Genomic DNA, 10,428 nt, shown 5'->3' with positions numbered 1-10,428 from the left:
CAAGGGGAAGGCAAACCAGCTGGGACGGGCGAGCTCACAGCTCCTCTCCTCTGTGGAAAGAAGAGAAAACCTCAGGTGTGCCCATGGGCAGCCAGCACCCACCTGCCACCAGCGTGTCCGTGCTGCTGGGACACCCAGGGACATGCCCTCAAACAGGAGAGTTCCCATGGATGTGTCCCCTTCCCCTTTAGAGCCATCAAGGTTCTGGCTGAAGAGTCTGGTGGTGGCATCCCCAGTGGCCACCTCTGGGGCCAACCATCCCTGGACACATCTCCCTCCCCCTCCCCCTCCCAGCACCCCATCAGAGAGCAGTCAGGTTGGGAGCAGAGGCTCACAGGGCTGCCACACACCTAGTCTGGGACTTGTTGTCCTTCTCCTCTGTCTTGAGGTGGCACCGGCAGGTGGAGGCCTTGCTGTAGCTGACGGAGCGCTTGGTGGACTTCTTCCACTTCTGCGCACGCCGCACAACCCGCTTGAAGATGAGGTAGAAGATCTCACAGACGGTGAGGACGATGCAGATGGAGGAGGCTCCAACCATGAAATAGGTGAAGACTCTCTTCTCGGTTGGCCGAGCGATGTAGCAGTCTACTGTGTTGGGGCAGGGCTCCACTTGGGTGCATTTGACCAGCCGTGGCAAGTCAAAGCTGTCCCACATCTTGTGGAGGAGATAGAGGAACAGGATCTCTATGATAAGTTTGAAGAAGAGGCTGAGCAGGTAGGTCCACCACAGCCCACCATGCTTCTTGCCTGTGTTGCTGTAGAGCTTGGGGCAATTCTCCCCGTTCTTCTCCCGGTTCTTCTTCTCCCGGTCCTCCCGGTAGGCCACGTGCATGATGACCAGGAGGGAAGGGCAAGTGACAAAGATGAGCTGCAGGGCCCAGAGGCGGATGTGGGAGATGGGGAAGAAATGGTCATAGCAGACGTTGGTGCAGCCCGGCTGCCGCGTGTTGCAGTCAAAGTCCTTCTGCTCGTCTCCCCACACGCGCTCAGCCGCCACCACGTAGACCAGCACGCGGAAGACGAAGACCACGGAGAGCCAGATGCGGCCGAAGGCCGTGGAGTACTTGTTGACCCCACTGAGCAGGGCCTGCAGCGTTTTCCAATCCATGGTGGCCGGCGGACGCCGGAGTCACCCAACCTGGAGAAACAGCAGCAAAAGTGGTGGGTGAAGAACGGGGGGAGGTTGCAACGGGGCAGCTCATCTCTCGCTGCACTTAATCTCATGGAGTTGCCAGAATCTCTCCCTCACCACATTACACTCATTTGGGGTGGGGGGACCATCCCGCTCGTGGACAGTAAAGCCCAGCCCCGCGCTTTCCCGGTGACAGTCAGAGGTGACTCAGCCTCTCTCCACTTCCTTCTGACGGAGGCTTTGCCGAAGGGGATGAGACACCGGCCAAGTCCCCGGCCTGACCGTGCTTGTCGGTGTAAATTGGCAGCACAATCCCCCGGCGAGGGCCAGGATCAACAAGGGGAGGCCGTGCGGGGGGGGGGCAATGGGCTTCTCAGCAAAGGAAAGGCTTGTGGGGACACCAGCCCCACGAGCTGGCAGGTCCCTTGGGATGAGGGCAGGAGGGGACCCCCACAGCACATTTCCATCCACGACCCTGTCTTCCTTCTGGGCATGTGCTGATGCCCACCAGGATGGACCCCCAGTGCCTTGCCCCCCCTTTCTGCCAGCCAGGGGTAGGGTCACTGGTTGCTTCATGTGCTCCTGATGCGTCAGAGCTGCAGGGGGAAGGATGGGGGGCGGTGGGAGCCCCACATGTACGGTGGGACCCCATGGGAAAGCACCTGGGCAGGGGGAGGGCTGAGCTGGCTCCCTGTGGGTGCAGTCCCAGCCCAGCAGAGCTCCTGGTCTGTGGCCCCCAGGTCCTCCTTCCTCCCCAGGGTTTCATGCGGCTCAGCCACTCTCCCCTGCACGCCCTCCACCAGTGTCTTTTGGGGATGGATGGGGATCTTTGCCATTAGGGAGATTCCAGGGGATCTCAGGCTTGGTCCCAGCCTTCCTTGAGCCTGGGTTTGGTGGGTAAAATGGGCTAAACCAACCACCACGCTTTCCTAGTGCTGAGAGCCAAAGGGGAAGCGGTGGCTGCAGAGCAGCGATGCCGGGACACGCCAGGGACGGGTTTTCTCTCTCACAGGTGACACCCGGGACAGCCCAAGCACGGGCGAGAGCGGGGCTGCTGAAAGTGAGAGTCCGTGCGTGTCACCAGCATGTCGTCCTGCCTGGCACCCTGCTCCCACCCCGCTCCAACCCCGCTCCCACCCCACTCCCACCCTGCTCCCGGCAGCCCCGAGGCCCCGTGCCGGCCAAACCGGCTCCACGGCTCAGCCCGGGGCTGCCCTGGCGAGAGGAGGACGTGGTTCCGAGCCCCATCCGGAGCTTTACTTGGATTTCCAAACCCCGGGTGATTTTCACCCAGAGGTGAGTCGGCAGCTGTTGGTGTCTCCCACGGGTCCGTCCCGCACCGTTGGCTTTTAAGGAGCTGCTCTGGGTAACGCACACCCTCTGATGGGAGCGTGGGGGGGGTGAAGACCAGAGAGAAGCACCCCAGGATCCCAGAGGAAGCTGAGCCCTCGAAGAACCGAGCAAACGGGCTGCTCCAATTTCATTTTGTTTGACCCCCAAATGCCAATTCCTTCACCCCCAGCTCCTCAGGTCAATCTGTGCCACTCAGTCGCCCTCCCACTGCCCGGTGCCCACCCGGTGCCCCCAACACGTACCTGGAAGAGGCTCAGGCTCCTTCCCCGCTCACCGGGGGCTGCGGGGTGGGAAGTGCCCAGTGCAGGGCATGGCCAGGAGCACGATGGCACACGGGCGATCACGGTCCCCTCGTCCAGGGAGGGCTGTGGGGCGCAGCGAGGTGTCCTGGGGCTGCAGGGAAGGAACAGAGCCTGGAGAGCTGCCCGGAGCCCGTCCCTGGCCGGGGCCACCCCTCAGTGAGCCCCAAACCTGCCACCCTGCTCCCACACTGCTGGACCGGGACGCACCGAGAAGAGTGGCCAAAGCCAAGAGGGGCCACGCTGGGGTCCTGTGCCAGTGTGTGCCGAGTGCCAGCGCCTCTGCCCAGCCCTGCACACCCCTACTCACCACCTCATCCGAAACCGGGAGATCCTCCTCCTCCCCAGCAAACCCGCCGCAGTGTGCCGGGGTGGGGAGGAACCCCAGCGCTCCCGCCCAGCCCTTTCCCCTCCTCAGCCAAAAGCTGGTGCCCGTGGTGGAGCCCGTAGCCCCTGCGTGCCCCTAGGGCCAGTGCCCCCTCCCCAGCCTGCCAATTCGCCCATGTCCCCATCTTCCAGGTCCCCATGGTTGATGCCACCCAGTGCCCACTTGCCCGGCACCCACCTGCCTGGCTCAGCCCAGTGGCCATGGACCCACGGCGGGGTGGGAAGGGGAGGTGGGCTCTGTGCTGAGCTCTGTGCCAGGGTGTGGGGTGAGGTGCCGTGGGGGCCCCGCGGCCCGGCCGGTGCTGGCTGGCAACCAGGCAGAGCAGGGACAACGCTCCCGGAGTGCTCGGCTCTGCCTGCAGCACCAGTTTGCCTGCCGCGAAGCCCAGCAACCCTCACCAGCCCCCAGCGTGCCAGCCCGCTGTGTCACCACCAGGTCCTGCCCCGCGTGGGTGCAGGACCCACGCCTGGAAAAGCACACAGCTCCTGCCTGGGGTGCAAACCCAGCAGAGTCGGGCTGTGCACCTTCTCCTTGGGGGGCTCAGCCTTTTTGGGTCACCAGGAAGGGTGGTGGGATGGAGGAGTGGGGTCTGGGGTGGCCATTTCTGCTCCTCAGGGTGCCACCCTGTGCCATCCCCCTGCATCGCCCCCCGGGTGTGCAGCCCCATGGGCCAGAGATGCTGGCGCTGCCCCCACCTTCTGCCACCTAACACAGCTGCACCCCATTAGCACCGCAGGGTCTGTCCTCCCCACCACCTGCAGGTCTCCAACAGCCCTGAGAGCACCCCCTGTCCCTGCCCCCCTGTCCTGGAGGTACCTGCCCAGCTGGAGAAGGGACACAGGGAGGTGGCAGGATCCAGGCACCTTTCGGAAGCTCCTCGTCAGCCCTGCCGGGTGCCCGGGCTTTGTGTGCGCAGCACTGAGTGAGAGCGGGGAGGGGACGGGTAGTTTGTTCTGTTCCCAGTAACTGGGTGAGTCTGGCAAACAGCTCCTGTGGAGGTTCTTGTCTGCTCACATGCACACACACGCTCGGGTTGAACAATCCAGGCGAGTCAAATCCTGCAGCGAGATCCACGGGGCCGGATTCCTCCACGAGCAACACCAGCAGCTCCTGCCCCGAGACGCTCCGTCCCCCGCAGGGGTGGCTCCGGGCACTGCAGACCCCGGGCGAGACCAGGGTGGTTGGACACCAGCATTGGACTCACACCATCCCCCCAGCTGCCCGTCAGCCCGCAACCATTGCTAAGAATCACCAATTACGCAATTGCAACCCGCTTTTTAATGATTTTGCCTTAGTAATAGTTTTGCAACAGCTCATCGGTATCTCCAACCTGCAGCCACCGCCGGGGCGTCCCAGGTGGGACCTTGCCCAAAGAGTGGCACAGACCAAGCACGGCAGCAGGGACCCCTGCAGCAGGGACCCTGCCCCACCAGCTGCCTCCAGTCCTGTCCTCATGGAACCCGGGATGTAGCCCTAAGGGGACCATCCCTATCCCCAGAGCAGCGGTGGCTCCCGGGTTCCTGGCTCAGCCTCTCCCCATTTTGTGCCTCTGCAGACGTGGCCCGGCCAGGAATGTGTTTCCGCTCGCCCGTGGCTGCCCTGAGGCTTTTCTGGCATCACTCTGGCACCCCCAGGGCCGAGCACTCCAGGGCATTTTCCCGGGGCACCTGGCCAGGGCCACGCCTCCCATGGGGACACGTTTGAGGAGCCCCACCGGGTGCTTAATGCTGTGGGAGGTTTGCTCCCTGCACTTGTGGCCAACAAGGAGCCACTCACCCAGCAGCTTTTTGGCTCCAGGAGGTGAAATAAAGTGTAGGGGGGGGGGCGTTTCACCGAGGTGGGGACATGGCAGGGAGAGGCCACGGGAGTGGGACCCAAAGCAAACCCTCGTGGGAGCCTGGGGGTGCAGCGTGGGGTGAGCCCGGAGCAGGGGGCACCCTCAAAGGGAGGTCCCCGGAGCAGCCCCTCACCCAGGAGCTGCCTTCGCAGGGTGCTATCGGCCACATCAGGAATTTGAGCTATGTTGTTGTGGAGGAGAGCCTCTCCACGAGGAATCTGGGGGCTGTGGTCTTCGAGATGAAAAACCCCAGAACACAAGAACCACCGGCAGGTTTGACGTCTTGCCAAGGCAGCTGCTCCCTGCCCCACGGCAAAACTCTGTGAGGGCCAGGTGAAAGCAGGGCAGGACCCCCCCCGCCCCCCCAAAATAGCCTTTTACCTGCAATTTCAGCATTTCAGGAGAGGCCACGTGGCAACGGCGAGAAAGTTCAGGTGCCTTTTGGCATGGGTAGAAGATTTCCCCTACGGCAGTTGGGTGGGGAAGGGAAACACCCCGTGTTTTGCCGTGTTTTGCAGAGCTGAGCCGGGTAGTTGGGCATCCCAGCAAAGGGCAAAGTCCCTATGCCCCCTCCACCATCTCTCTGCTGACCGATCCGGTGTGGGCACGGGGACAAGGTGCCAATGTGGGTTGGCAGCTCCCAGCACCGGGGAGCCCTCGGAGGAGCCTTGGGTGCATGCATGGGCATGTCACCCTGTTGTCACCCCGCTCCAGCTCGGTGGGGTGATGGGTGAGTGGCTTCAGTGCCAGAAGTGAATACTAAAAACACCCAGTGGCTTCCAGCAGCCCCACCTTGGCTTTTCCATGAAGGAAAAAAACCCAAGCAGTGGAGCAGGCAGACGCCAAACCAGAGGAAAACCCCAAAATCTCTTTAAAAGGCCCTGCCTCTGATCTCCAGCTCCCTGCCTGCCCACAGCATCCCGACATCCCGGCCGTCCCGCTCCGGGGCCGTGTCCCTGGGGAGGAGACCTCTCTGGCCAGCACTGGGGCTGGGAGTCACAGGGGCCTGGGAGCCGGGGCAGCCGCTGGCTCCGACACATGGATGTAAATCACAGAGTTTCCCTTCAATTCCCAGCAAACAAGCGGTTTTGGGGCAGGGAATAAACAAGCCCTGAGTGGGAAGGAGAGGCTGTCCCCGAGCTGTCCCACCCCGCACCGAGCCCCTCCACATCCCCGGCTGGGCTGGAGTTAGTGATGGGTTTGTTTTAAATCCCTTCTCCGGGCACCCTACAAGCAAATTTAATCCCTTGCACGATGATGCAAAGTCATCCTCAGATTTTATTGTGACAACCCCAAAATAATTTGCTTTATCACCGACACCAGTCCTGCCTCTTTTAACTTCTGCATCCCAGGAGGTGGTGCAGCCCTGAGGACCCATCATTCCTGCAGCACCAGCTGGGGCAACCTCAGCTCCCCTTGGTGCAGAGCCCAGAAGGAGGTCAGAAAGAAGCAGCCAGGTGTCCCCGTTTGTCCCACCAGCTGCTGCTGATCCCAAGCCCGGATGGCGCAAGGCAGGCGGCGCTTTGCGGAGCGGCTGCAATTCCTGCTGGGAGTGAGATAGAGCAGCACGAAAACACACAGCAACTGGACGGCCCGGTCTCTCGCAATGGGCAGCAGCTCCAGCTGAGGCTTTGACATGTGGAAGTGGGGCAGGGTGGTTGCTCCGGGCCCCATCTCCGCAGCCATGAAGCGCTGGCAGCCAGGGAACACCTCGGGATTCTTGCTGATCGAGGGCTTGATCAACGGCGGCCAAACCTGGCTGGAAAACAAACAGCCCAGCCCTCACTCTTTAAATCAGAGGCAACGGCCCTGCACACAAAGGACAGCTTGTGTCCTCTGACATTAAAGGCTCCAGTAAAGAAAATAATTTTCAGGTGGGTGATCCAGGGAGCCCAGCAACGGGAGCGGACAGGAGGAAGGCAGAGTTCAGCACAGCCTCACATCAAAAAGGGGGAAGAAATCCAACCCTATTTCACCATCTCCCTCTCTTACCCCAAAGCTCTCCAAACTCACCGGTGTCTTCACAAGGAGCCACCATGTACCCAGAGGGTCCTGGGTTGGTGGCAGGGGTCCCCCCCCAGGGCTCCTCCACCATCCCACCCCTCGTGGGGTGGCTGGGCAGTCCCTGCAGCCCTCAGCATCCCTTTGCTGCATCCCCATCAGCACACCCCAGCTGGTCCCCATCCCCAGGGTGGGCTGTGGGACAGGGCTCAGCTGTGCCCAGCGAGGGTCTCAGGTGGGTGGGGGTTCCTACAAAGGGGCAGCAGCTGCAGTGACTGATGGCATCTCCCCCACCCCGGTCGGCTTCCTTTGCAGCAGAGCCAGGGAGCACTGGGGCTGCCGGTGCTCATGGAAAAAATAATAATCGCACCCTCTAAATAAAGCGAAACCAGTAACAGCTGCATGTTCAATGTTAATGTTACTTACGAGTGCATTTGCCATGAAATTATTGTTAATTATTCATCCTGGCTAATGCTCAGTTACCGTTGATGGCCTTAGAAATTGCAGTACTGCCTGAGTCACGGCAGAACGCGACATATTACAGCAATAAACAAGATCATATTCTGCCATTTAATGTTATTGTTTAATCAATGGTTGGGGTGTTTTTCCTCTCCTTTATTCGGCTGTTTTGCTCAGGTGTTTTTCTCTGGCCGGGCAGGAAGAGCCAGCAGCCCACGGCGGGCTCTGCCTGCCCGGCCGGATCCTCACCCCTGCACTTTGCTGCCACAGCAAGGACCTGCTCTTGTCCCCACTCAGCTAATGAGTGCTATTAATGACAATAGCATCAGCCTGAAATGGCCCTGACACCTGTGGTGCTGCTTATGTAGGGTGAGGACCCCAGAGGGGTTCCCTGGGGGGGCTCAAGGGTGCCTGTCCTGGCTGGCCCCTCTTCCCCACCACCTCCCAGCTGGTTTGAAAACTTGTGACATGTTTAAACCTCCCACGCGTGGGTCCCCGGGGATGTTCACACCTCTGGGTGTGCCTGCCTGTGCCCAATAGCCCATCTTAAATCAAGAATTTATTTATTTTTTTTAAAGCCAGGGATTACAGGGAGGTAATTAAGCGGTCCTCCTTGCTCGCCTACCTCCAGTGCCTGCCGAATGCAGCAAGAGCTCTGTTGTTGACTTTCTGGGTGCAAGGACAAGCCCTTTCCCAGGCAGCACAGACCTCGTAACACCCCGCACATCCCAAAAACCCCCCGCCCAGCCCTGGTGCTCCCCCTCTCTGGCCAAAGCCATCACTCATGCCCAGCTCCAGGGGCTGCTCCAATTTTCAGTGTTTTTTTTTTCCAGCAGAACTGAGCCTGCAGCCAGTGGTTTGCCCAAATTTGGCTGGTCCAAACCCAGCCCGGAGCTGGCTGTGGGAGCGATGCCTTTTCAGGGGCGATGGAGCCCTCACTCCCCTCTGGGTAGTGCTGTGCCCAAGCAGCAGGAGAACAACCGCTCTGGCCATCACTTCTTAGGGACAGACATTTTTTTTATTCATTGCAAGGATACCCTCAGGAACCAGCTAAAGCCATCGCTGATGGGATGTGGGATGGTCTCGACCTCCTGGCCCTGCTGCTGGTTCACCGCCGCCGTGGAGTTGCTTGTCCCTGCTGGCTCTCGGGGACCGCAGGTGTCCTACAGCACTGGGGTTACCCCGAGTTCAGCAGAACCATGCAATGTGCCTTCCCCAGGATGGGAGAGGCAGAGAGCCCTTGGGCACAGCCCGACTCCAGGATGCTGCCACCCCCCAGCACCAGGAGATGGAGGAGGATGAGGAGGAAAAAGATGGCACAGGGTGGTGGGCGAGCGGCTCCCGCCTTTCCCTGGGCAGCGCTAGAGAAGATTCTCCTCCTCGGGCGGTGTGCTGGGGCTGGAGTCTGTGGGGGGGATGGAGGCCGTGGGGGGTTTGTAGTCCACCCCATGGAAAACTTGGCCTCCTGTGCCCACGGGCTCGGGGTGGGAGAGGGCACAGTCCTGGCTGTGCCGGCGGCTGTCCCCACCGCTGGCCAGGAGGCACTCGCGGCACCGTTTGCCGATCAGGTAGGCAGCCTCGATGAGGTTCAGCATGACACAGATGCAGGTGGTGACCACCATGAAGAGGGTGAAGATGGTCTTCTCGGTGGGCCGGGAGATGAAGCAGTCCACCACGTTGGGGCAGGGGAGCAGCTCGCACTTCACCAGCCGGGGCAGGGTGTAGTTCCTGTAGAAGCGGTAGAAGATGTAGAGGAAGACCACATCCACGCCGGCCTTGAAGATGAGGCTGAGCAGGTAGGTCCACCAGAGCCCTCCCCGCTTCTTGCCGGGGTCGGGGTAGATGCAGCGGCAGTTGTCCCCGCTGGCAGCACGGTGCCTCTGCTCCTTGGCTTCCCGGTAGGCCACGTGCATGATGACCAGGAGGGATGGACATGTCACCAAGATGAGCTGCAGGGCCCAGAGGCGGATGTGGGAGACTGGGAAGAAGTGGTCGAAGCAGACGTTGGTGCAGCCCGGCTGCCGCGTGTTGCAGTCAAAGTCCTTGTGGTCATCGCTCCAGACCCGCTCGGCCGCCACCACGTAGACCAGCAGGCGGAAGATGAAGACGAGGGAGAGCCAGATGCGGCCGAAGGCCGTGGAGTACTTGTTGACCCCGCTGAGGAGCCCTTCAAACACCCCCCAGTTCATGGTCCCCTGATACTGTTAGCTACCCTGGGAGGAGAGAGAACACACAGTGACACCGAAGAAGCAGCAGGAGGTCCCCATCACATCACCTGAGGGTCCCAAAGCTCCTGCCCGGGTGGCCTCGGAGAACTGTTTGTGGCCGTTGCTGGCATGTGGGGACACGCACCAACACGTGTCCCAGCACAGACCTGGTCTGGGTGATGGTGTCCACAGAAGCACCGTCCCCCTCTGCGGGGTCACTGGGATCCAGCAAAGCTTCCTGGTCCTGCCACAGCAAAAGCATCCTTCACCACTGCCCACCACGCTCCATGCCCAGCCTCAGCCCAACGCCGTCCTGCGCCGCCCGCCCCGTCTCTCGCCTCGTTGCCCAGGTATTTGTTATTAATTTCCCTTACGTTGCCAGGCCCGGCCCAGGCAGAGGACAAATAGGAGCAGCCGGGACGTGACTCACCCGGCAGCTCTGCGGCTCCACCGCCGCGTCCTCTCCCATCGCTGGAATCTGCCGTCGCCTCCGCTCTCCCTCCTGGGCAGCGCGGGACCGGCCCGGTGCCCACCCGCTCCGTGCCCACACACCGGGGTGGCCACAGGGAGCAGGGCCAGCGGGCGAGCTGGGGGGGCCACAGACCCCCAGGAAACACCAAGGGGCTGACCCAGGGCCGGGCAGCCACGATAAACAATTTTCATCGTTTCAGCCCAATCTCACCCCGCACCAGCGCCAGGAACCCCGAGAGCTGGTTTGACTCTGGATTGCATCGTGACGGATAAATACACCC

General features: G+C 61.4%; 2 protein-coding genes across 4 annotated transcripts; both read right to left on the bottom strand.

Moving 5' to 3' along the window:
• Window positions 1-9: 9 nt before the first annotated feature.
• LOC106890531 (gap junction beta-3 protein-like) lies at window positions 10-4,128 on the bottom strand. Of its 2 annotated transcripts, XM_014946431.1 has the most exons (4): window positions 3,989-4,128; window positions 2,728-2,878; window positions 351-1,138; window positions 10-50 (listed from the first exon to the last, which is right to left on the bottom strand). In XM_014946431.1, the coding sequence occupies exons 3-4, from the start codon at window positions 1,106-1,108 to the stop codon at window positions 35-37; spliced, it is 774 nt and encodes a 257-aa protein (XP_014801917.1). In that variant the 5' UTR covers window positions 1,109-1,138; window positions 2,728-2,878; window positions 3,989-4,128; the 3' UTR covers window positions 10-34. The 2 variants fall into 2 exon arrangements, with proteins under 2 accessions (XP_014801917.1, XP_014801916.1); XM_014946430.1 differs by lacking the exon at window positions 3,989-4,128 and having other exon boundaries at window positions 41-1,138; window positions 2,728-3,097.
• Window positions 4,129-8,068: 3,940 nt separating this feature from the next.
• On the bottom strand, window positions 8,069-9,937 carry GJB5 (gap junction protein beta 5). 2 transcript variants are annotated; one of them, XM_014946522.1, is made up of 2 exons: window positions 9,015-9,937; window positions 8,069-8,090 (listed from the first exon to the last, which is right to left on the bottom strand). In XM_014946522.1, the coding sequence occupies exons 1-2, from the start codon at window positions 9,656-9,658 to the stop codon at window positions 8,069-8,071; spliced, it is 666 nt and encodes a 221-aa protein (XP_014802008.1). In that variant the 5' UTR covers window positions 9,659-9,937. The 2 variants fall into 2 exon arrangements, with proteins under 2 accessions (XP_014802008.1, XP_014802007.1); XM_014946521.1 differs by lacking the exon at window positions 8,069-8,090 and having other exon boundaries at window positions 8,514-9,937.
• Window positions 9,938-10,428: the final 491 nt, after the last annotated feature.

Source organism: Calidris pugnax, unplaced genomic scaffold, assembly GCF_001431845.1.
Source record: "Calidris pugnax isolate Ruff unplaced genomic scaffold, ASM143184v1 scaffold113, whole genome shotgun sequence".
In the NCBI taxonomy this organism is placed as follows: domain Eukaryota; kingdom Metazoa; phylum Chordata; class Aves; order Charadriiformes; family Scolopacidae; genus Calidris; species Calidris pugnax.
The sequence above is the reverse complement of the archived record's forward strand: the minus strand, read 5'-3'. Positions and strand labels throughout refer to the sequence as shown.